The following is a 25,044-nucleotide window of genomic DNA, read 5'->3' on the forward strand; positions in this document are numbered from 1 at the left end:
TCGTTTTCGTCGCTCTGCCTCTCTCGCGTTCTACGGGACGCGCCATGAGTGCGGGAGAGGCAGAGCGACGAAAACGACTCTCGGAATCAGTCCGCTGCTGTGTCGCCCTTTCGGCTGTTTTGAATCGAGAGCGGTCGACGCCGGACTTCGCCGAACTCGACCGCGGCGCAGTTGAAAACGAAGCGGGTGGCGAAGAGCCTTTTTACGGTCGGCAAAATCCGCATCGGACTGTCCTTGCTAAACGGTCCGTGGACGAGATGTTTGTTTTCGGTCCGGACTTGGACAAAACGCGGCGGCTGAAAGTGGAGGCACGAGTCGCGCGGCCCCCAGTGGGTCCAACAAGTGAAGGGCAGAAAAAGAAAAACTTTGGGCCCGCCACGCGCCTCCCCGCTCCGCCCCCGAAATAGTTAGCCAAGTCTCGCTCTTTTCAGGTGAGAAAACACCTGCCGAGGGGATGGATGCTCTTTTTCTACTTCCATTCATCGCGTTTTTTCCCGAAAGGATTATACAATGTCCGCGCAAAATTGGCCGACTGGACAGGCAAGCTGGGGTTTGTTTCTTTGTGAATCCGCGGCAAGTGCTCCAGCGACTATTTTTTTCTCAACCATTTGCCTTTGGAAAACACAGTGAATTTGGTCTGGTTGTTGACGCCTCCGCGGACTGGCGGGCGTCTGTTTAATTTCGTGATGATTCCTGGTGGTCCATTATCAGTTATTTGCGATGTCAAGTTAGTTTTGACGTGGCATTGACGTGCCGCCGATAGTACGGCACGCACGTCACACTGACAGTTGTTGTCGCGACTGACACGCCAGCGGACCGATTCCGCGAGTCCTTTTCGTCGCTCTGTCTCTCTCGCACTCGTGGGGCGTCCCGTACAGGTGCGAGAGAGACAGAGCGACGAAAACGGCTCTCGGAGTGAGTCTGCGGCAACACGGACGTCGCGGACCCTCTAGCGTGTCACTCGTTTGAGCCGTGCCGTGCTGCGTGTTTGGGCGTCGTTGGCGCTGCCGGTCCGTATCACTGCAAGTGCCGCGGTCCGATTAGGCGATGCTGGTTTACACGGATGCACTGGCGGTGTCCCTCGTTTTTAAAATTTTTAAATATTTTTTGGTTTTTAAATGTGGGTGGTCGGAACTGTGTGCCGTTGCTCCACTTCGCCGGGCGGCGCGGTGTCGAGCGCCCTGGCCGGGACTCGAACCCGGAGCCGCGACGGGGCCTCTTGGCGCGGGGCGCTACAAGTGCCGAGACGACGGCGAGCGAGGCGGCAAGGCAAGGCGAGGCAAGGCAGCAGGCCGCCCGGCCGGCGTAGTGCATGTCCTGCCCGCCAGGCCGCAGCACCTCCTGGCCGGGCTGCGCCGGGCTGCGCCGGGCGGAGCCTCGCCTCACTCTTTTTTTTTCCTTCCATCGCGCCGTCTCTCTCTCTCTCTTTCTTCTCCGCGTGAGTGGAGGGGATAATTTTTTCTTGGAAGGCGGGGCTAGCGGGCCGGTTGGCCCGTAGGGTCGCGGGGATCAGCCGCGCGGCCGCGGGGAGGGAGGGGGAGTGGCCTAAAACTATCTCCCCTCCGCGCTCCGCGGCCCGCGGCCGGCCTGATAACACTTTTTCGTTGTTTCGTCTCCCTCGCTCGTGGTTCTTTCTTGTTTTCTGGCGGCTGCTTTACGGGTGTGGTCGGTTTCCGGCTTGCTGACCAGCCAAGCACCGGCCGGCGGCGCGGCGGCGCGGCGGCCCGCCTGTCAGGAGCAGATTTTTAACCGGAGGGCTCCGCGGCGGCCAGGCTTGATGCGATACCATCTGTGACTGTGTTCGATGCGCGACGTGCTCGCGCTGCCTGGCGTGCTCCAGGGCATCGAGGGCGTCGACTTGCGCAACTCGGCGATGAGGCCCCCCTCCCCTCCCCCTCTCTCTTCCGGGTAATAAGTTTGGTTTTGCGGGCCGGGCGGGCTGGCCGCGGATGCCGCGTCGGTTTGACAGGTAGTGCCCGTGGCTTCGCGTGGCGCGCCGCGTGCGTCGGCCGGGACGCGTATTTACAAAACACGCCGCCGCCGGGACGCGCATTGGCGATACGTCTCGCGTCGCGGCGCGCGCGTCGTCGCGGCCCGAAGTGACTCGCCGAACAAAGCGGCCGGGGAACAAAGCGTGATTGTTTTGTGCGGCTATTTATACAAACAACGTCTCGATCAGCCCCATGCCTTATGCAAGTGCCCTGTGCCGCTGTGCCCCGCCCCGCCCCGCCGTGCCCGGGTGCCGGCCCTCCCCGTGGAGCCCCCCGAGGGGCCCGAGGCCCTGACCAACAAATGGCGACGCTGCCAGCGGCGGACGCTGCTGGCGGACGAGCCGCGGCCGCGGACAATGTTCGCGATGGCTCTTGGCACGTGGCCGTCAAAGGTCGCCGACGAGGAGTCCGCCGGGGCCCCGAGGCCGCCGTCAAATTATTTGTGACGGAATACGCCGATACTGCCGCGCTGCAGCTGTCCCGGCGCGTCGCCGCCCCGCCGCACCACGTCGCGGACCTGGGGAGGGGGGGGGGGGGGCGATAGGCCCCTTGCGCTGCCGCCGCTGCTCCCCCGAATGCAGATTTATCACTGCTTCACTAATTCATTGTCAGGTTGGCAGGGCGCGCGGGCCGCGCAGCACCCCTTAGCATTCTTCTTGCGGGGCGTGGTGCGCGTACAATGTGGCCTTGTGTCGGGGCACAGTGTGGTGGCACACGGGGATGCCTTCATGCCGAGGCGTCGCCGCGACGCTCCATCTAAATTAAGGCCCGGCCCGTTATGCGCGCGGGGCCCGGGTTCAAATCGGATCTTTCGAAAAACTTTTTATTTTATTTTTTGCCCTTTCCTCTTCGAGTCTCAAGAGCGCGGCCCGGTCTCCCACATGACCGCGGCCTCCCCGCCACGCACGCCTCGCCTCGCCTCGCCACGCCCCACGTGATGCCGAAAATGTCAACCCCTCCCCGCCATATCGCCATCATCGGCTGATTACGGCTATTGTTTTGTGCGATTGTTTTAGACGGGCTTTCTATTATCTGTGCACTTTTTCTCCCTCTCTCTCCCTCACCCCCGTTCCTTCGTTTCCCCCGCATTTGTCCTCACGACGTGTTTGGGACATTTCACCCTCCCTTCACTCGGCGCGTGTGTTCGCTCTCTCTCGCTCTCTCTCTGGCTCGCTCTCGAAACTTGATCTAGATGGCTCGTTTCGATACACGTCCTGTAAGTAGAGGCGGCAGCGATGGAGTAGGAAATCGACTCTGTTGGTGGTCGTGGAAGGCATTGGAGGCATTGGGGTGGGCTTTTGTCTTACCCCCTCCCCGCCTGGCAGCTTGGAAATGGTTTTCCTCGGTCGGCATGAAGATCAGTTAGTGCTGGAGTGGTAGTGTCGCAAGACTCTCCCCCCCCCTCTCTCCCTCTCCAGTTCCCACTCCGACTATGAGCCAATCTGGGCCTGGCGAAGTCGGCCGTTCGACCGCCGGATGCGGAGGCGCACGATATGTACGTCTATTTCAATATTTGGCAGGGCGGAGCGCGGAGTAGAGCGGGCCGCGGGAGAGAGAGAGAAGGTCCTGGAGGCGGCGTGGCTCGGCGTGGCCGCGTCCAGTAGTAATCTTATCGAGGCGGGGGAGGGGGAAGGGGGGCCCAAACTTGGATCGGCTCTGCCTCAGCACTCGCGGCAGTGCGAAGCGCGAAGCAGTGTGTGGGTCGGCCAGCAGTATTGTATTTGGCGCGCACAATGATGTTATTTGAAGCCCGTGTCGGTACACCGTGGCACGGTCCGGGCCAGGTGTGCCCAGCACCTCCGCGGCGGCGGTGGCTTTGGCGGGGGTGGATCATCTCCCGGCTAAAATCAACATTGTGTGATGAGGATCGCGGGGATGGGATATGTAGACACAGCCAACTTGGCGGCGCGCGGCGCTCGGATTCAAGATTGATATGTCTCAGCCGCCTGCCTCCGCCACTGGCGCCCCTCGCTCCGCACGGCCTCCTTGTTCCTCTCCGGGACGAGCACCCCCTCTGGTGGGCAGGTGCGGCCGGCACACTGATTCCGAGAGTCGTTTTCGTCGCTCTGTCTCTCTCGCACTCGCACCCCTTCTAGGTGCGAGAGAGACAGAGCGACGAAATCAGTCTGCTGGGCGGCGGTGCGGCGCCTGGCGGGTAGGCAGTCCACCGCGGGGACGGCCCGCTTGTGGGGGACGGGCTGCATCTCGTGGATTCGTTCCTTGCGTGAGGCCGCGGCCAACTGCAGACCCACGCCGAGCGGTGCTCTGTCGCTCCGTCTCTCTCGCACCCGAGGCCTCGACGCCCCGACGCCCCACGAGTGCGAGCGAGAGAGGCGCAGGTCTTGGAATTCGCGGTGCCGCGATGTCGGTTTCTTTTTCCCAATTTAAAAGTCATGAGAGAATGGGTGACATTACAGTGTGACGTGTATGACTGGCCGCGCGCCCGCCGTCCGGCAGCCCGGATCAATTTGCATAGTCCATTTTCGATTTATTTCATTTTTTCATCATTTTTTTCCCTGTTTTATTATATGGCCCGTATTTAAATGGGCCGGCGCCTTGCACCAGGCCGCCGCGCCCCGCCAGGCCACCCACTCCGCGTCGAGCCTCGCATCCACCGGCCGCGGCGCCGCGCCGTCCGCGTACGACGGGGTCCCGATCGCATTCGTATCTCAAGCCGGCCATTAAGTTTTAATGGAACTTTATGAAATATTGATGACGCGCTCCTCTCTCTCTGTCTCCCTCTCGCTCTCGCGTCTTTGTCTTTTTCGGATACGCGTGATGCGTGGACGGTACGCATCACGCCGCCCCCACCACCCTTGCCACCACACCCTCGGGGCGGCCACCCCTTTTTCGCCTCCCAGCGCGGAGAGAGAGAGAGAGAGAGCGAGCGAGTTAGTGTGCGTGTGTGAATCTTTCTCTCTCTCGGCCGCGGAGAGATCAGATATACACGGAGGAAGTTAGTTCAATGTGTTTGGTCTTTATGCGTTGCGCGCGTCTCCCCCCCCCCCCCCCCCCCTCACATCAGCTCTCTGGTCCTGCCCACCCGCGTGCTTAATGAGTAGAACGGAGATACTAGAGAGACGGACGGACGGACATCGAGGAGAGAGAGAGAGAGAGAGAGAGAGAGAGAGAGAGAGAGAGAGAGAGAGAGAGAGAGAGAGAAAAGACGATATCGCGCGGGTTGGCCGGGCAATGTGGCGTTGCTCCTCACCTCGCGAGTCTAGTCTCGCGAGAGGCCTGCCTGCCTGCCGGCCAGGTCGTTATTGGCCCTCCTGGCGCTTATTTGCACTCGCCATATTCTCACCGGCCGCACCGCTTTTAGTTTCTCATTATTCCCCCTCAGTTTTACACATGCACGCTTTTTTTTTCTTCTTCCCTCTCCATTTTTTATCCGTTTTTTTCGCCATCTTCTTCGCGTAGCGGCGCGGACGGACGAACCGAACCGTGCCGTGCCCCGCCTTGGCGCACTTTGCCGCGGGTGATCCGTTTCGATAACGCCGGGCCGCGCGCCGTGTCGTTAAATCTTTGCACTGATGGCGCCCGAAAAATCAGTGAGCCTTGTAATGATGGCGGGGCGTGGCGGGGCGCGGATGAGACTTTTGCCCTGCTCCTGCCAAGCGCCGAGCAGCCAGGCCAGCAGCCCGACCGGGGCCTTTATGCATTCTTACACAATTTGTGCTGCTGGGTGTCTCAATCTCTAGCCATTATTGCGCGCGCACTCACACACACACACGTGCGCACTCACACACTCGCGCAGTGCGTACCGTAGTAGTGGCTTCCGCTGGGTCGCGGCCGGGCGCGCCTGTGGCCAAGGAATAATGCAAATATGCTTTTATAAGGTATGCATGAAAGTCTGTATGGAGACTGTACCCTCCAGTAATTAAGATACTGCTCAACGGCTACTTTATGTAAATTATTTTTGTTTCGTCCGTCGCCCTTAGTACTTATTGCTCAGCCTGCTCGCGGCCCGCTGCCGTGGCTGGCGTGGGCGGGCGGCCGGCTGGTTGGGTTTCACCCTTCCCTCTCGCACCTTCCTCTGTGCCCTTTCATCCGTCCGTCTCAGTCGGCCAGCACTGCCTCCTCTCCTTTTGTCTCTCTCTTTCTCCGATTTTATCTTTGACCAATTCAGAAATGCAGATCGCCCCCCTTGAATCGCCCTCTCTGGATATCTCGGGCCAATCGCTCGCCATTGCCGGCATTGCCCTGACCGAGCAGTGGAGAGGCGTTGCTTTCCTTTTAATCCCCCCCTCCCCCCTCCCCCTCGCCACTTTTCACCCGAGAGTCGTCTGATCTGGTATAGACTACTCTTTCCTTGATTGAGTCTGGGCCCGATTTCCACCAGGACGCTCGCCCCGTCTCTCTCGCACCCCTACGGGGCGCCCCCGGGAGTGCGAGAGAGAGAGAGACACGGCGGAGGCGCGCACCCCTTTCGTCTGCTTTCTGCATCGATTCGGTCGCCACGTGAATGGGCCACGAGCCTCGCTAGCGAGCTCTGAGGTTTTCCAGCACTAATTACTGCAGAGTAGGCTGCTGACGCGGCGGGCCTCGGGGCGTGGCGGGGCGTGGCGGGGCGGGGCGGCGAAGCGAACCCAGTGCCTGCACCGCGCCTGCTGCTGCTTGCTGGAGGTGTCAAATGTCTCACCGCGCGGCGCCAAATTACCTATAGTGCGCAATCGCTTTTCCACGCGAGCCTTTTTCTATTTTCCTTCTCTCTCTCTCTCTCTCTCTCTCTCTCTCTCTCTCTCTCTCTCTCTCTCTCTCTCTCTCTCTCTCTCTCTCTCTCTCTCTCATTGGCAATGGCGCCTATTTAGTGGCGGTGGCGTTATGCGCGCGCACGGACTCGCAGTGGAGGAGTAAGTGCGACGCGCATGGCTAATAGTGTGCTGCGAAGCACACTGCAAAAAGGGAAAAGAAAAACTGCTGCCCAAAAAGTACAACGAGTCCGCAGCCAGCGGCTCGCCCTGGAAATGAATCCGCCGCGCTCGGTGCGCTGATACTACGTGCGGGATTGGCGGTGCGAGGGGATAAGGCACGGGTTGTTGTCGGGGACTTGCCTCGCCTTGGCGCTCGCAGTGGCGTGGCGCGGCGTGGTGCGGGGCTCCACCTCCCGATCACGGTAATTTATCTGCACCCAGTTGTCGGCCCCCTCCCTCCCCCCCCCCCTCTCGTTCCAACTTCCTCCACCCACGCGGGCCCCCCGCTTTATTTGGGAACACGGGGCGGCCCAACAACAATCATCGGGAGTTTTGGCGGGGGGGGGGGAGGAGGCCGTCGACGACGTCGTGAAGGTGTACGACGCCCGCCCCGCCCTTTACAATGGATCGCCTGCGCCGCGCCTACTCGCCCCAACGGGCCGGCGACGTGAGTTCGCGCTTTCCTGCGCAAGAACAAATACGCCACGAAAAATATTGGGCGCGGCGTGGCGCGGCGTGGCGCGGCATGGCACGGCACGGCCTGGAGCGCGGCGCGCGTCGAGGGCCGCGCGGCGTGGGAGGCGGACAGCGCCGCGGGCCTCGATGGTATCCCCGCCGATTTATACTGGAATTGTGTAAACGGCCCGCCTCGCCTCGCGCCGCCAGGCAACGCCGGGCAACGCGCGCTCGGGATGCACTGGATTACGGCAGGTGTGTGCGTGCCGCGGTATCTCCCATCTCTTTGGGGGGCTACGCCGTGGCTACGCCGCTGCCTGCCTGGCTGCGTGGCGGGCGTGGGGCGGGCGGGCCGCGCGGACGGCGACGACGCCCCGCCCCGCGGGGGCCCCGGCACTGCATTGGCCGCTCTCGATACGCCCCACGGTGCCCCCACTGCCCCCCGACCAATGCCGTTCGATGGCTGCCGATGCACGATGGGCCGGAGGGCCGGCGCAGGCGGCCGAAACTCTGGACGCGTTTTGGGCTCCAGAGTCGCTCAGCAGGACTCGAACCAAACGTGTGACCCCACCAATGGATTGCTCTCCGAACGAGGAATCCATTGGTGGGGTCACACGCTCGGTTCGAGTCGTGTTTAGCGACTCTGGAGCTCAAAACGCGTCCGGGATTGTGACCGCCTCCATCGGCCTTCTGACCCACTGTGGCTGCCGATGACCATCCCGATGCTGACGGTGCGTGTCCTTCTCGTTGCAGATCGCCCAGCTGGTGGAGGACGCGGCACGCCTGCGCTCCACGCTGCGCCAGCTCCAGGAGAGCTCCGCCAAGCAGATCGCCAAGCTGGAGGAGCAGCGCGAGGCCGAGCAGAGGATGGCCCAGAGCCTGCAGCAGCGCCTGCAGGAGCAGCAGGACTACGAGCAGATCAAGCGGGAGCTGAGGTGAGTCAGGTTTTTTTGCGCGCGGGTTTTTCGGGTGTAGGCGTGGGAGGATCGAGACGCCCTTGATGTGCTCCACGGGGAACACGGACTGCGGGCTGATTCCGAGAGCCGTTTTCGTCGCTCTGTCTCTCTCGCACTCATGGGGTGGTCCCGTTGAGGTGCGAGAGAGACAGCGCTGCTGCGCGGAGGAGGCGCGGCGCGTGCCCGCCGGGCCGTGGTGCGCCTCGCGCCGCCTGGCGCGCCGTGGCGGTGATATGCACACGTGTGTGCTACTCATTACCCACTGTAAAACCGAATTCGGTGTGGGAGCGCGGCGAGCGTGGCCGCCGATGGGGTCGGCTGGGCGCCCCGCCCCGCCCCGCCCCGCCCCGCCCCGCCCGTGTTTCGGGCATGGCGATTTCCCCCCGCGATACTGCAATAGAAAGCAGCTCGCCGAGGCCGAAGGAATTAAGACGCATTTCGGCGGGTGACGTCACCCCAGGCAGCCCCGGGCCGTACGGCGTTTTAGTTTTACGGGGTTTCGCGCGCTCTGCGACGCTCGGCGGTGTTGGCGTTGGCGGCGTTGGCTCGGCGGCCGCCTTGGCGCGCCTCGGCGTTGCAGCGACTCGCGGGCTGACTCGCGGCCCGCTACATGCAAACACTCGTAAATAACGCGCGTACCGACAACGAGGAACTGCACGCCGATTCCGAGAGCCCCAAAGGCGCGCCGTCTCTCTCGCACCCCTGCGGCCGCCCCGCGAGAGCGAGAGAGACAGAGGGTGGCGGAATCGCCCCGGCGAGGCTGGCGCGAGGGAGGGACGCCGAGGATCGCCTATACCCGGGCTGTTTGTTTGTGGTGCGACACATCCTTCACGATGGTCATTAGGGCGACCGGGGCGGGCCGGTCCCCCGTCGGGGCGCGCGGCGCACGGCGCGGCCCCCAAGTGCCTGCTCGAGGACACCTCTTGGCGCCCCGCCCCTCCCCGCCGCACCTGGAGACGCCCTGGTCCTCGTTCACGGCCGAGCGGTGCCGGCCTCCTCGACGGCCACGTCGGAGTGGAAGGAGGCAGGCCGGCCCGGCCGCTCTGTCTCTCTCGCACCCTCACGGAGAGACCCACGAGTGCGACAGAGACGGAGCGACAAACCGATCCTCAGCTGAAGCGCTCCGCGGCGAGGCAAGGCGAGGCGGCATTAAATATCGAAACAGTATGGCGGCGGCGCTTCCTCTGCTCCGGAGGCCCTCCCCTTGTTTTTGTGCATTTCGGTCCATTTAGCGCCCATCTGCCGGCAGGGCGGATTACGCCTCGGTCTCGCGGTGCCGCTACACTGTGTGCGCCGCGCCGCCTCGCTTCGCCTCATTGGCGGTGCAGCAGACTGATTCCGAAGAGTCGTTTTCGTCGCTCTGTCTCTCTCGCACTCGTGGGGCGTCCCGTACGGGTGCGAGAGAGACAGGGCGACGGAATCAGTCTGCCGGCGGGCCTGAGGCGGGCCTGGCCTTGCTCGCGTGCTGCTCCATGATTCGGAAGTGAATCTGAATCGGATTAGAAAGGCTCGGCAAGGCGAAGCAAGGCGCTCCGGCGAAACGTTTTGGCGACGACGACGCGGGCCGCTCCGCCGAATCGGGCATCGGGCCGCACGGCGCGGCACGGCGCGGCACGGCACGGCACTCCGCGGGGTTGTGGTTATAAATACCGGCCTGCAACGACAAAGCGCCAAAGCGCGACCCTGGGTATTGGCCGTACTTGGCACGTCACGCTTCGGACGGGCCGGAGCGGTGCAGCGTGTGTGTGTGTGTGCGTGTGTGCGTGTCTGTCTGCGGCCGCTCAATGGAAGCAACACTCAAAGGCTGGGGAGGGGGCAGAGGCGGGGAGGAAGAAGAAGAAGAAGGAGGAGGAGGAGGAGGAGGATAAAAAAAATGAAAAACGTGTTCCGGTTTGCTCCGCGCTGCGCTGCGCTGCCCCAACGAAAACGAAATGGCACCGACCGTCGGATTGCCGGTGACACACAAAAGGCCGAGCCGTGTCGAGCCGCGCCGCAACAAAAGTAATAATGACAATCTTATGTCGTCGCGTCCGCCGCCGTCGGCCGTCGCCGTCGCCGTCGACGTCGCGGAGGTGACGAGACGGACGGGGTGTGTAATTATATTTCCCCCGCGCGGTGCGGACTGCGGCACGGACTGCGGTGTCGTATGCAGATGGCCGGAAACTTAATTTATCTTTAGGTGGGCTGCAAGGGTGTCCGTCCGTCTGTGTGTGTCCGTCTGCATGTGTGTGTGTGTGGGTAATGTGTATTCCGAATCGAATTTATCGCCTGATGCCGGGACAGCGACCGCGACGCTGAACACGGCATGACGTATTTAATCGTGATTGCAAAGCGCGCACTGCCAACGCTCTTTTGGCTTTGGCACAGGCTGCATTCATTCCTCCTCCCCCCCTCCCGCCTCTGAAACCGGACCGGAAGGCGTGTGCTTGTGCTCGCAGCCAATGCGCACGCGGCGCGGACGCGGCGACGCTGTGGCGAGAAGTCGATTTGACAATCGAACTCGACCAACCAGAAATCCCGCCGTCCGTCGGCGTGCTGGCACACTGCTGGCTGGTCGGACGGCCGGACGGTTCGCTTCGCACGGCCAGTCCGTTGACCGCGGAGCGCGGCCCGCCGAGTCCGTCGGCCCGGGTGACGCGACGGACTGCCGGCACACTGAAATGCCCCGGGATATCGCACCCCGTTTTGTGCGGGCGGTGTTTTGCCAAGTACCACCGGCGCTGGCCGGCCGGGCCGGACCGGACCGATGTCCTGCTTCGGTCTGCTGGCGCGCGGCGCGCTGCGCTCGGACCAGACTAGCAACAGCTGCTCGGATCGGGGATCGCGGGGAGGCGGGGGCCGGGGTGGGAAGGGCTTGTATCGGCGCCTCGCTCACTCACTGCCGCTTTGACTTTGACTGATTCCGATAATTCAGACGGCCAGTCGGGCCGAGGCGGCCTTGCACGACCGCTGTGCGCGCGGTGCGGTGCGGCGAGGCGCGGGTCTCGATGTTGAATTGATTCCCTCCCCTTGTACCTGCCCCTCCCCCCCCCCTTCTTGATGGGGCGCGGCGCCGTCCTGTTCCCCCTCATGACCCCCAGGAGTGCCGACACGGCTTATTGAGAGGCGGGATGGCCGCCTTGATGAAGCCGCCAGCGCGCTATTCGCACGGCGAGTGCCAATAGAGCGCCGCGCCCTGCCAATGGCCATCGCGTGCGCGCACGCAATTGATTGGGCCGGTTCCCGGAATCGGCGTGCTCGCTCAGCCTCTGCATGACGTCGGGCACGTGCACGGCGCGGCCCCCTCCCTCGCCCAGGATGTGGGGCCCTGGCGTGGCGTGGCGTGGCGTGGCGTGGCGTGCCCTGCCCCCACCTGTTGGCCGCTCACTGATGCGCACCGGCACCGGACCGGCCGCGCGTGCTTTTGTTGGCGCTGTGGTCTGCGGCCGTGCACGCCGTGCACGCCGTCCACGTCCACGTGATGCTTGACCGCGCACCGCGCCGGGAAATGGGATTGACGAGGACCCGCTGGAATGCGCGGCCGGCCGGCCGGCCGGACGGACAGAGGGGCCGCGCGGGCGCGCTGCGTTTTGGAGTTGGCGGTCGTCGGCGCCTGCCGAGGTCCGGGTCGGCAACGCGGCGACACGGCCGCGCGGCGGGCTGCCTACCCGGGCCTCGGCAGGCGCTCCAGGCCGCCAGGGTAGGCCGCCCGGCCCGCACGGCTGCCCCCGCGTTGCCTACCCGGGCCTCGTCAGGCGCCCTCGTCCTCGCCTCTCGAACCGAACGTGTGACCCCACCAATGGATGGCTCGCCGAACGAGGAATCCATTGGTGGGGTCACACGTTCGCTTCGAGTTCCGTTTAACGACACTGGAGCTCAAAACGCGTCGAGCGTTTGTGCCGCTTCCACCGGCCTTCTGGCCCACTGTGCGACTGGCCGTCTCTAACTGACCGTGCTTGTCCTTTGTTGCAGCATATACCGGGCGCGCGAGCTGTCGCTGGCCGCCGAGCGCGCGGCGCGGGAAGCAGCCGCCGACCGGACGGAGGAGCGCGACCGCGCCATGGCGCTCAAGATCAAGCAAGAGTTGCCAGGTAACTACCGGGATGACCCGCACCGCACGGGCAGCGCCACGGCGCCACGGCACGGAGGGGGAGGGGGAGAGGGGTGGGTTGCCGCCTCTCCCCCTCCCCCTGCCCGCCGCCGTTCTAGCGAGGAGACCAGACGCGTGCTTCGGTCAGCGACAGTAAGCAGGGCGTGCTGACTTGACACCCATTGAGAGTTTAAAAAGAAATTATGTACAAGATAACTCGAATTTTTAAAAAAAGGTTTTAATTTTAGTTATCCAATGCACACCCTTATCTCTAGCCGCTTACGAATCAGAACTTCAAAAATCTCAAAAGAAATACACGTCAAGTTAGCGCGCTCTTGTCAGGGGTTCCGCGATGTTGTTGTTGTTGTTACTGTACCCACCACGAGTCTTTTGTTTTTGTTGTTGCCGTCCACCTCTGCCCTCCTTGTCGTTTTATCTACTTGGTTTACAATGCCCGTTTTGTTGGTCCTTGTCTTCGTCTTGAGCCGACACGAGTGCGAACCGTATTGAGGGGGAGGGGAAGGGGGGGGGGCTCGAACACCGCGACTGCGCCGCCGCGCCGGCGTCGTTTGCAAACGAAATGACGCTGGGTTGCGCCACCCGCCGCCCGCCCGCGCACTCCGCGCAGCCCGCGCACTCGGGGCGTAAAGTTGGTCACGTGACCCGGCGGTTACGCCGCCGGCTGCGGGGTGCTGTCGAAAGGACAGACATCGGGCGGCATCGGGCCGGCGCGGCGATACGGCGCCTCTCGCGGCAGCACGGCGCGCCACTCGCGGCGCGACTTGAGGGCAATTAAGCGACACCGCGGGTCGGATCGGCGCGGCGCGGCGCGGCACGGCATCGTAACGCCGAAGCGGCCGCCTCCGAGAGGGCGCCGCCCGCCACCCGCAGGGACTGCCTGCCACCTGATTCCAAAGGATCGTATTGTCGCTCTGTCTCTCTCGCACTCACCGGGACGCCCCGGCGAGTGCGAGAGAGACAGAGCGACGGCGATTCGCACGCGGCCACACGCCCTGTCGCGTTATGTGACGTTAATTTGGCGGCGTGACGAGGTGACGCGGCCGCAGACGACGTGACGACGTGACGGCGGCGAGGCGGCCGGCGGAGGAAAAGGGCCGAGAGGCTTTAATTAAGATTCGGGTTCGCAGTTCGCATCGTGTCCTAGGCTATAGGCCGCGCGGGGGATTTGGTTTTCGTTCTCTCTTTCTTCCTCCCGCGGTTACCCCACCCAACCCCTGGCCCTGTTTGTGTCTCTCGCCGACACTTCCGTCCCTAGCATGGAAGTCCTCACACCCCTTCCATCCTCACATGCATGCTCCGTGCTCGCTTTGACTCTGCTCAATAATAATCATTTTAATTAATCATGAAACAACAACTGACGAAGCGACTGTTTTAAAACCGGCGGAATTAAAAACCAAACTGCTTTTCATGTCTGTTCGCTTCTCGGCTTTGGCAGTGCCTGGTGACCATTGACGTGTTTGGGTGTGGTGGGGTGTGGGTTGGCTGAGACGGGCCTAAGACGTGCCGGGCCGTTACTTGTCCACAGGCTCCGCAGGCCAAACTCTTAAGGAACTGAACCACCTCCTCCCCCTCCCCGCCTTGCCCTTGCCGCCCTCCGCGCTCCAGAACGTGGAGACGTTCGGCTCCCTGCTCGGCCAGGAGATTGTGTCCGACTGGCGGCGGTCGCTGGAGCGGACCATCCTGAGCCTGGGGCCGGGCGGGCCGGGGCTGGGGGGCGGGGCCACGCCCGGCGCCACGCCCGGCGCCACGGGGCCCCCGCAGCAGCAGACGCAGGCCCCGCAGGCACTAAGCCAGCCCTCTCCTTCTGCAGATGAGTCCAAGGGGACGACCACGCCGTCGGCGGACTTGGCGGACGACGCGGCGCCCGACGAAGAGCGCGCCTCGCTGGCCAGCAGCCGGCCCGGGTCGGCGCGGTCCGCCTCACCCGCGCCCCCCAGGTCGACGCCGTCCGCCAGCACGCCCGTGCACAACACGACCACCACGACGCCCGCGTCGTCGCCGCACGCCCCCCACGCGCCCCTGCCGCCGCACCTGCTCGTCAACGGCTCGCCCAAGAGCCCGTCCGAGGAGGGCGGCCTGTGCAGCAACAACAACACGCTGAGCAGCAACAACAACCTCCTGTCGGCGCCGGGGCTGCTGGGCCCGCACAACGGGCTGTTCATGGGCCCCGTGCCCGGCGTGCCCCTGCCCGGCCACCACGCCGCGCACAGCCTCAGCAACCTGCTGCGCGACTCGGACGCCCTCAAGAGCCCCTTCCGCTTCGACGAGCAGCGGTCGCCGTTCCGCTTCTCCGAGGACCGCAGCCTGACGCCCAACGGCGTCATGATGGGGCGCCTGGGCGAGTCGCTCATCCCCAAGGGCGACCCCATGGAGGCGCGCCTGCAGGAGATGCTGCGCTACAACATGGACAAGTACGCCAACCAGAACCTCGACACGCTCAACATCGCGCGCCGCGTGCGCGAACTGCTGTCCATCCACAACATCGGGCAGCGCCTGTTCGCCAAGTACGTCCTGGGGCTGTCCCAGGGCACCGTCAGCGAGCTGCTGTCCAAGCCCAAGCCCTGGGACAAGCTGACGGAGAAGGGTCGCGACTCGTACCGCAAGATGCACGCCTGGGCCTGCGACGAGCACTCCGTCATGCTGCTCAAGAGCCTCATCCCCAAGAAGGGTAAGTGTAAGTACGACACACTGGCAGCCAGCCCACGCGTGTAAACTCCACAAAGTGCATGACCAGTAACGCCGTTTCGTTTTTGTCAAAAGGGACTGCTCGCTAACATTGGCTTCATCTAACTACTGTGCCCTGTCAATAATCTGGCGACCCTGCCCCTAATGCTCACCAATTCGCGCGGAGTTACTACGTGTCGTTGATTTTGTGGGAGTTTAGACTTCTGGTCGGGCGTTTGTAGAATAGTAGACTATAGTTAGACTTTTGTAGTTCCGATTGTGTGTGTCTGTGTGTGCGTGGATGGATCGATCGCGGGGGAAGTGCTAAACACTGGGCGTGCTTCCGACGCTGGATTCCAATTGCAAGTCCCGCGCCGATTGCTCCGCCACTCGAAGCCCCGCCTGCAGACTCATTCCGAGCGTCGTTTTCGTCGCTCCGTCTCTCTCGCACTCGAGCGCCGACCGGTGTAGGTGCGAGAGAGACAAACTGAATCAGTCTGCTGGCCCAGCGCGCCCAGCGCGAGGCCCGCGAGCCGCAAGGCCCAGCCCCTTGAACGCTCCGAAGGGCCCTTGTCTCTTTCTCATTCCATCCCACATATTTCATAAAATCGATGTGCTGGAACTCGGCGAAAAGTTTCAACCCTTTTTTGGCTCCCCCCCCCCCTTTCCCCTCGGCTTAGCGTCTTGTTTTTCTCCGCTTCTTTTTCTCTTTCCTCCTTTGTCGTCGAGGAAACTTTCTATATGTTATATAGCAGATCCAATTTATAATTTCCCGAGCCCCGCAGTATTATTATTATTATTTCGTTGCTAATTACGCAACCCTTTGACTTTTTTTCGGAGCGTCCGTCAGATAGGATGAAATCGGCCCGTCCCAAGTAAAGCCCTTTGCAGACTTAGAGTGTTTGCCAAAGTCGTGGCGTGCCCAAAGTCCGTCTCAACGAGTCATTTCCCGGCAGGCCCCGGCAGGCCGGCACACGCGCGCGGCTAGCGGAAAAAATCTGAAAAGGGGGGGTTTCGAAAAAAAAATGAAAGAGTTTACTGCGAGTGGACGCGGGCAATATCGTTGGCGCTGCCGAGCCTCAGCGAGCCCCGCCGCTCGCGAAGGAATCGTCCCGCACAAAGCCGTAGAGTCGTTAAAAGTGGCGAGTATTGTTTCTAATTATGAAATCATAAAGCAACATAATTGGCCTCTCTCATCGCGCGCCGCGCGCCGTGTGTCTTCGTGTCCTGTCCGGGCCACCCCGCGCGCGTCTGTGTGTGCGTGCGTGTGTGTGTGTGGTCAATGCATCACGACAAGTTAGCCGGCCGGGCCGGCATGGCGGTGCGCCGCGGTGCTCAGGGCTCTAACCGCTTTCCTAACCACTCACTACTCATCACCGCACTAACGACTCGCTCGAGGTTTTAAAAAGAGAAACGCCTAAGCGAAACGCCTAAGCGTGGCCTAACAGCAGACGCGCCTCAGTTTCGACTAACCGTTACCCCGCCCCGCCCCGCCCCGCCCCAGGCCCTCCCCGCCCGTCCGAAGGGTTGCCCGCCGCCACGGCGGCCACGACGGCCACGGCCGGCTTCCGCGGGCCGCCCTCTATCCGTGTCAAGGCGCGTGTGGGGGAGCCGTCGAGGTGGCCGTCGAGACGAGCCGAGCCCCCCGGCGACGCGACGCGACGCGCTACAAATCGCTGAGCCCGCGGAGTCTTCGGTGAACAATGCCTATAGAATGGCGGCGTGCACCGCACCGCACCGCCAGACGCAAAATAAAAGTGAGCATGCCAGGCGTTTGCCAGTCGTTTGCCAGCAGCGCAGCGGCGCCAGCGATGAATCTAGATCTCCGCGAACGCTGGCAAGGCGCGGCGCGGCGCGCGGCCGCCCGCTTACACTTCATGCCACAATTATCCATATCTGCTGCCGCCACGGCACCCCACGCCACGGCGAGTTAGCTCAGCGCCGCACTCGTTTTGGCTGGCGGCAGACTGATGCCGAGAGTCGCTTTCGTCGCTCTGTCTCTCTCGCACCTATGGGGAGCAGCCCCGTGAGTGCGAGAGAGACAGAGCGACGAAAACGACTCTCGGAATCAGTCCGCAGGCTGGCAGGCTAGCAACCGCACGACCGAGATGGCGTCGGCCTCGCCTCCTCCGCGCCTGCGTCGCGACGACGCTGCGACGCCCATCCCGAGGCGCGAAGGATTCTCGTGACACAAAATGTGGCGGCGGGGCGGGCCGGATTTTAATGCTTTTCGTCTGTTAATTACTTTTAATTGCTCAAGACAGTGCAACTCGTTGCCCCCCCTCACACACGACGGCGACGGCGGCTCGGTGCGCCTAGTTAGTGTCGACAACGGGCCGCCCCCCGCGCAGCGAGCCGCGTAGCCGCGCGCCGCCAAAGGGTGGCCTCCTGCGTCGGGGCCTCGACGGCCAGCTCGGCAGTCTCCAGCACACTGATTCCGAGAGTCGTCGCTCTGTCTCTCTCGCACCTATGCGAGGCACGCTGTGAGTGCGAGAGAGACAGAGCGACGAAAGCGACCCTCGGAATCAGCCCGCAGGGCCAAAGGGTGCGCCGACCGCCATCCGGCGCGCTATCTGATTGGACGACAAAACGCGACGCGGCCGCTCTCGGCGAAAGACGCGACCTTTCCTTTCTTTCGCTTTCTTTAATTGTGATGATTTTTTTCCCCCGCGCGTCTCCTTGTTCTCTCCCCTGCCGGAGTTAAATTAATAAATATTTGTCGGCGCGCCCCTCTTTGCCTCTCTGTCTCACCGCACAGCCTTTGCTATCCTCATTGGAGACTGCGCGCTGATCATTTGCAAACTTGCCGCCGGGCTGCCGGGCCACTCGGCGCCCTTTCTTTTGTCCGCCGACTCTGTCTTACTTTTGTTTTTTGCCTGAAGCAAAACAAATGGGGTAGTTTGTTGTGCAGCTGGCCCGTCTTCCGCGCGCAGGCATTCATTGTGTCCCCGGCCCAAGTTTGAGAAACGAAAGAGTCTCTCCTCTTCCGAGGGGCTGCGCCGTTGTAGCTGCAGCGCTCGGCGACGGCCTGGCCGACGGCGTGGCCTGGCGGCGCCGAGGTGAGAATCACTGAGCCTCGCCAGGCTGGCGCGGCGCTGCGGGCCGCGGGCACTTTGGCCCCAACTTGCCATTGATTAGGATTCCTAATCGCTGATAATTATCCCGCTGAGAGGAGGGTAGTGTGAATGGACCGGCCCGCAGCCCCGCACGCAGTTCTACCTGTTTGGGGCCTCGCCGTGGGCGGGGCTACGCCATGGCTCCGCCGGTCGGCACCCTCCTCCCCTCGCGAGGCCCCAAAGGCCGCCAGCCCCGCCAGCCCCAAAGCCCCCGGGGCCGAGATTTGTGCCCGGGGTCGCGACTGGTCGCGGCCGGGGTCACCCCGCAGGTCCCGGAGGGTTCGGCCCGTTCGGGGGCAGTGCCACCGGAAGGGCGACTCGACGCCGAGGGCCCTGGTCGGCCGCGGGGCCTAGTTGGCCGTGAAAACGGCGAGGATTGGCGGCGCAGGGGGGCGGCCCCGCCCCTCGTCTCTTTTTGCACGCTCGCTGACGGCGGAGTACGGCGAAGCACGGCGAAGGCGCCGGCCCGGGTTATCGCCATTGTTCCACAGCCGTTTGCGCCGCTAATGTAGGTCGAATAGTTCGGAAGGCGCGCGCCCCGGCCCGCCCCGCCACGCCACGCCGCGGCGCGGTGACCGTGGAGAGAGCGAGCGCGCGTGTGTGTGTGTGTCTGTGTGTGCGCGCGCGTTGTGTACTTGAGGGGATGGCACGACGTACAGGCTGTGAGCGCGTTGGGGCTTATCAGGAATTAATGAACGCTCAACTTGGGCGCGCCGTACGCGTGGGGGCGTGGCGCGGGGCGGGGGCGGGGCGGGGCGGGGGCGGGGCGGGGGACGATCACGCAGGGCGATCCGTGTTCGGCACGCGACGCCGCCGCCCCCGCCGCCTCCCCGCCCCCTGCCGGTCAGTCCGCCCCGGTCCAGCGCGATAGCGGCGTGTGTGAGTCTGTGTGTGTGCAGCGGTATACGGGTCGCTGGGTAATCTCCCCTGCCCCCGCCCCTCGCCCCTAAACAGTCTGATACAACAACTCGACCAACAAGCATTCATATTGGGCATCACCGGAGTGGAGTGCGGCTTAGACTTTCAACTCCAGGCCTGCCAGGCCCGACTCGTGGACGTTATCGCTTGTGTGTGTTCTGGAGTTGGCGTACCCCCAGGCCCAGGGTGCGGGCCCTGGCCCGGCCCTGGCCCGGCAGCGCCCCGCTCGGCGCGCTAGGGCCAACTCCGCGCCCGTGATTAGGGAATGATATCGCGGCCCTCTTCCGAATGAATGAATGAATGAATGAATGAATGAATGAATGAATGAATGAATGAATGAATGAATGAATGAATGAATGAACGAACTAATGAAACGACAGTCTCTGCGTCAGTTTGATCCACCTGCCTGGGACTCTTGCCCTAACCTCGCCCTTCTCCCCGCCACAGGCAAGGAAGCCAGCCTGCCGCCCTTCATCGCCAGCGAGACGCAGGACATGACGGAGGAGAGGATCGCGCACATCCTGAGCGAGGCGTCGCAGCTGATGCGCGTCCACAACCCGGACGAGCTGCGCTCCAACGAGGACTCTCGGTCGCCGGCCGACAACCGGGGCGAGGTGAGTGTCGACCACTGCGTCCGAGCACTTGAAGTAAAAACTGTCCCGATACTCCGCCGCCGTCGGGCCGGCCTTGCTCCTTGAGACTTCTCCCTGCCGCGGCATGCCGGAGGAGACTCAAGGGGGCGCCGGCCAGTCGAACTCAGTCTGACCAGCCACCCTCCGTGGTCTTGATGCAGAACGCGTCCCCGATGAACCCTAAGGACGGCTCGCCGAGCCGGAAGGTGCGCAAGTATGAGAACGACGACATCCCGCAGGAGAAGGTGGTGCGCATCTACCAGGAGGAGCTGGCCAAGATCATGGGCCGGCGCCTGGAGGAGAGCATGCGCGGCGGCGCGGCCAACCTGGGCAACCTGCCCGGCGCCCGGCCCGGCGACCAGCCGCCCTTCCCCGGCCTGCTGTTCCCGCACTTCATGGAGGGCGGCGCGGGCGGGCTGCCGCTGGCCGCGCGCTCCCAGGACGACATCCGCCTGGCGCTCGACACCTACCACCGCGAGCTGGCCAAGCTCAACATGGCCCCCGGCATGGAGGGGCTGCCGCCGCCCGTCGGCCTGCCCGGACTGCTGGCCCTGCAGCAGCAGGCCCTCGCCCAGCAGGCGCACGCCATGGTAAGTTCAAGTGGACGCTGCTCGTCGCGGTTTGCTCCTGTTGCTCTGCTCCCTCCCGCCCCTCCCACCCTCTCCTCCCGCACGTCCACCTCCAGCACCTCCCCGGCGCAGCCAAGGCGCGGCCAGGGGCGCGGCCAAGCGCGCCGTGCTCCGTGCCACTCGGTGCCACTCGGTGCTTGGGGTTGTGAGGCTCTGGACAGCGCCTAACTGACCTACGCCACACTGACCGCAACCTTCCTTTCCTCTCCCTTGCAGCAGCAGCAACAGCAGCAGCAGCAACAACAGCACCAAGAGCACCGAGAGCAACTGCGGAACGGTGAAGCACAGGATCTTTCTCTGCCCAAGGAGAGGCCCAAGGAGAGCCGGAACAGCCGAGACCGGGAGCTGAACGGCAGCGACAGGGACGAGCGCGGCGACCGGGGGTCCGAGGCCGGCGACCGCGGCGCGGGTTCGGAGCGCGGCTCCAGCGTGGCGTCCGAGGCCGGCAGCACCGCCGAGCGCCTCAAGAAGGAGATGGCCGAGGCCACGGCCGAAGCCCTGAGGCCGCTCGTCGGCAGCAGCGCCTTCTCGCTCGTCAGGCCCAAGGACGGTGGTGAGTACACTAACGCGATGAGGATGATGGTGAGGCTGCCTGGCGAGAACAGCAAACTGCATGTTGTTTTTCTTGGCTGTCCTCATAGGTGCAGCCACGGCATCGCCTCTGAGCAACTCGATTCTGCCACCAGACCAAGCCGGCGCTGACATGTCGGGCACCGCGGCCGTGTCGCCGCTGCAGAGGATGGCCTCCATCACCAACAGCCTCATCTCGCAGCAGGCGTCCGCGCCGTCGCACACGACGCAGAGCCCGCGGCCCCTCAAGGCCGTGCTGCCGCCCATCACGCAGCAGCAGTTCGACCAGTTCAACAACCTCAACACGGAAGAAATTGTGCGAAAGGTACGTCAAATAGTGAGTTCACGTTTCGCCTTTCCTTCCTTCGTCTTTCCTGTCGTCTTTCTGCGCCCCGCGGCAAGCCCCTCACGAGCCCGGACGTGACGTGTTGCAGGTCAAGGAGTCCCTGTCGCAGTACTCGATCAGCCAGCGCCTGTTCGGCGAGAACGTGCTGGGGCTGTCGCAGGGCTCGGTGTCCGACCTGCTGGCGCGGCCCAAGCCCTGGCACATGCTGACCCAGAAGGGCCGCGAGCCCTTCATCCGCATGAAGATGTTCCTGGAGGACGACAACGCCGTCCACAAGCTGGTCGCCTCGCAGTACAAGATCGCCCCCGAGAAGCTGATGCGCACCGGGGGATACGGCGTCAACCCACGTAAGTGCCAAACGCAGCCGGTCGTCCGGACCGTCCGGACAGCGCGCCCCCTCCCCCACCCCCTCCCCCTCCCGGGTTACGACACGCTTGCCACGGGCGGTAGCCGCGCAGCGCGCAGCCCGCCGTCTGCCCGCGAACAGAAGCACGTGCAATCAATTAATGGCTCGGCGACAATGCATCCACGTGCAGCAGACCGCGCCTGCCTGGCAGTGCCTGGCAGTGCCCGCCTGCCAGCCAGCCTCCGCCGCGTTTTTTCGCCACTTTATATTTGTCTCACGCGGCGATGGCAAACCGGCAGTCAATGGATCAGCTCCGCGCTCCGCACCTTTGCGCCCCGGGGCGCTGTGCGCGCCGTCGCCCATTGTTGTTGCTGGTCTTGTTGTTGTCGCGCTACTGCTCGGAATATTATTTGCCCTATCGCCATCGCGTCTCGCGCATCCCGGCGCGCCGCGATATATCACGGAAACAATGCGCCGTTGATGTCCTCGCGTCGCCACCGCGCCGCGCCGTGTCGTGTCGCGCCGCCCCGGGCCGTGGCGTCCCAGCGTCCCATCCGCGGCAAAGCGCCTCGGATTTACGACGCGATGCCTTTGTGGCGGGTTGACGAGTGACGCGCCAGTGACGCGCCGTCCTGCCTGTCGATGCCTTGACTCGCCTCCAGCCTAACAGCGTGCTTGTGCTTGCAGCGATCCCATCGTCGCGGTCGCACCCCGCCGCCTCGCGCCTGGCCAACCTGCCCGAGGACATGCTGAGCAGGCTGAGCGACCAGCACGCGCACTCCAAGGCGGCGCTGCTGCAGCACATGGCCGCGCACCCCGGCGCCCACCACGGCGTCCACCCCCACGGCGGCCACCCCGGCCACCCGCACCACCCTGGGCAGGCGCTGGCGCCGCCGCCGCCGCCGCTCCTCGGGTCGCCGCCCTCGCACCCGCGCCTCGGCGGCCACCACCTTCCCCACGACGGCCCGCCGCGCACCACCACGCCGCAGCAGCGCGAGCAGCAGCGGGAGCAGCAACGCGAGCAGCAGCAGCGGGAGCGCGAGCAGAGGGAGCAGCGGGAGCGAGAGCTCCGCGAGCACCGCGAGCGGGACCGGGAGCAGCGGGAACGCCTGGCCGAGCAGCAGCGGGCCGCGGCGGGTGGAGACCAGCACCGCGGACCCTCGCCGTCGCAGCTCCGCGGCCTGCAGCCCCACCTGGCGCCCTCCGTGTACGAGATGGCCGCGCTCACGTCGGACCTCGACACGCAGACCATCACCACCAAGATCAAGGAGACGCTCCTCGCCAACAACATCGGCCAGAAGGTAAGTCCGGGTCCTGACGGTGCCCCCGTCGCGTGCTGTCCACTGCCAGTCGCTAACGTCCCTTGTCCTCCCGCAGATCTTCGGCGAGGTGGTACTGGGCCTGTCGCAGGGCTCCGTGTCGGAGCTGCTGTCCAAGCCCAAGCCGTGGCACATGCTGAGCATCAAGGGCCGCGAGCCCTTCATCCGCATGCAGCTGTGGCTGTCCGACCCGCTCAACATCGACCGGCTGCAGGCGCTGCGCAACGAGAGGCGCGAGGCGTCCAAGCGGCGCCGCGGCTCGGGCGTCAACAACTCGGCCGCGTCCTCCACGCCGGGCGACAACTCGAGCGACACGTCCTCCAACGACACGAGCGAGTTCTACCACTCGACGTCGCCCGGCCCGCCGGCCAAGAAGCAGCGCGTGCTCTTCAGCGAGGAGCAGAAGGAGGCCCTGCGCTTGGCCTTCGCCCTGGACTCGTACCCCAACGTGGGCACCATCGAGTTCCTGGCCAACGAGCTGCAGCTGTCGTCGCGCACCATCACCAACTGGTTCCACAACCACCGCATGCGGCTCAAGCAGCAGGTGCCGCACAGCCCCGCGTCGCCCAGCCCGCGCGAGCAGTCATCCCCCAGCAGCCAGTCGTTCGACCCGGTGCGCTTCAGGATGCTGCTGAACCAGCGCCTGGTGGAGCTGCAGAAGGAGCGCCTGGGCGGCGTGGGCGCGGGCCTGCCGCTGCCCTACCCGCCCTACTTCGCGGGCAACGCCAACCTGGCCGCGCTCATCTCGAGGGGGCTGCTGCCGGCCGCGGCCGCCGCGGGCTTCGCCGGGCTGGCTGGCCCCGAGCCCAAGGACTTCAACGGGCTGGACCTGTCCATCAAGCGCGAGAGCGACGACGACGAGGACGACGCCATCTCCAACCCGGGCTCCGAGGACTCTGCGTCCGACATGTCGCGGCGCACGCCGCTCAAGCCGGACGCGGCCCTGGTGGCGGGGCTGGCGGGGCTGGCCGGGCTGGCGGGGCTGGCGGGGTCGGCCCTGTCGGCGCCCTCCGGGCCGCCACGGTCCTCCAGCTCGCGACGCAAGCCCGCCGCGCCCCAGTGGGTCAACCCCGACTGGCAGGAGGCTAAGGACAAGGAGGTCATCATCAACGGCGTGTGCGTGATGCAGACCGACGACTACAAGCTGCCGAACCGGTCCTCGCAGGAGGAGACGGTGCGCGTCGAGCCCACCGCCGTCCTGGACGCGGAGCGCTACAACGCGGAGCACGACGACGACAGCGACGACGCCATGTCGCCCAGGAACAACGCGGCGGCCTCCTCCTCGCCTCGTGGGTCGCCTCTGCTGCAGAGGGACGACGCCGAGGACGACGCCGAGGACATGGACGTGGATAGCCACCCCGGCGGCCGACGGTCGCCCTCGCAGGGCAGCCAGGACGACCACGAGCCCCAGGAGAGGCGGCACGGCCTCGGGGACGACGGGGCGGACGAGGACAGGGACGGGAGGCCGTCACCCACCTCCTCGCCCGTCCACACGGACGTCCACACGGACGTCGACCCGGCACTCAGCTAGGTCTAGTAGTCAAAACCACTGTGAACGCCCAGAACAATTTAGAAAAAAGTGTTTTTTGTTTTATTTTAAAGTATTTATAAAATATTTAATTGTATACTTAATTTGTTTGTAGGGTCTGTGATGGTAATTCAGGTGTTTGCGGAAAGGCCGTTGCATATCTCACCATTGTTGAGATGGGAAGCTGCAACCTAAATTGTAGGTTTCAATCCCTTTTTTTTTTTCTTTTTTTTCCCTCGACATTTTGATTGCTGAGCCTGACTATAGTTTACGCTGTGTGTTACCTCCTATTGATGGCATGCATGTCTGCGTACAAGCTTACCGCCATGGCTGATGTGTACGCGGACATGCGTGCCTTGCCAGTCTTCGCACATGTATCTCAATGTACCAAATCGTAGTTACTGTACGTATCAATGGAAGACGGAAGACCTTGGAGGGTGTAATTTATTTTCATTATTGTAATTATTGCAACCTAGTATTCTAGACTAGGGAACTGACTTGATCTTCCAATACTGCATCACAATTTCAAAGACTAAGTGGAGGATTGATATTGTGTTGGAAATCGTACAA

The 25,044-nt window shown here is 63.7% G+C and overlaps 1 protein-coding gene across 1 annotated transcript in view; it reads left to right on the forward strand.

Moving 5' to 3' along the window:
• The window catches only part of LOC117642958 (homeobox protein cut), a 177,200-nt gene extending 152,468 nt beyond the window's left edge, over positions 1–24,732 (forward strand). The window contains exons 5-15 of the mRNA XM_034381595.1: positions 8,114–8,295; positions 12,268–12,372; positions 14,344–15,074; positions 19,552–19,718; positions 19,898–20,326; positions 20,582–20,918; positions 21,007–21,260; positions 21,370–21,628; positions 22,315–22,460; positions 22,617–22,928; positions 23,005–24,732. Of these exons, the coding sequence (XP_034237486.1) occupies positions 8,114–8,295; positions 12,268–12,372; positions 14,344–15,074; positions 19,552–19,718; positions 19,898–20,326; positions 20,582–20,918; positions 21,007–21,260; positions 21,370–21,628; positions 22,315–22,460; positions 22,617–22,928; positions 23,005–24,477 (4,395 nt within the window). The 3' untranslated portion in view covers positions 24,478–24,732. The remainder of the gene's footprint in view (positions 1–8,113; positions 8,296–12,267; positions 12,373–14,343; positions 15,075–19,551; positions 19,719–19,897; positions 20,327–20,581; positions 20,919–21,006; positions 21,261–21,369; positions 21,629–22,314; positions 22,461–22,616; positions 22,929–23,004) is intronic.
• Positions 24,733–25,044: the final 312 nt, after the last annotated feature.

This window comes from Thrips palmi, unplaced genomic scaffold (assembly GCF_012932325.1).
Source record: "Thrips palmi isolate BJ-2018 unplaced genomic scaffold, TpBJ-2018v1 HiC_scaffold_16, whole genome shotgun sequence".
In the NCBI taxonomy this organism is placed as follows: domain Eukaryota; kingdom Metazoa; phylum Arthropoda; class Insecta; order Thysanoptera; family Thripidae; genus Thrips; species Thrips palmi.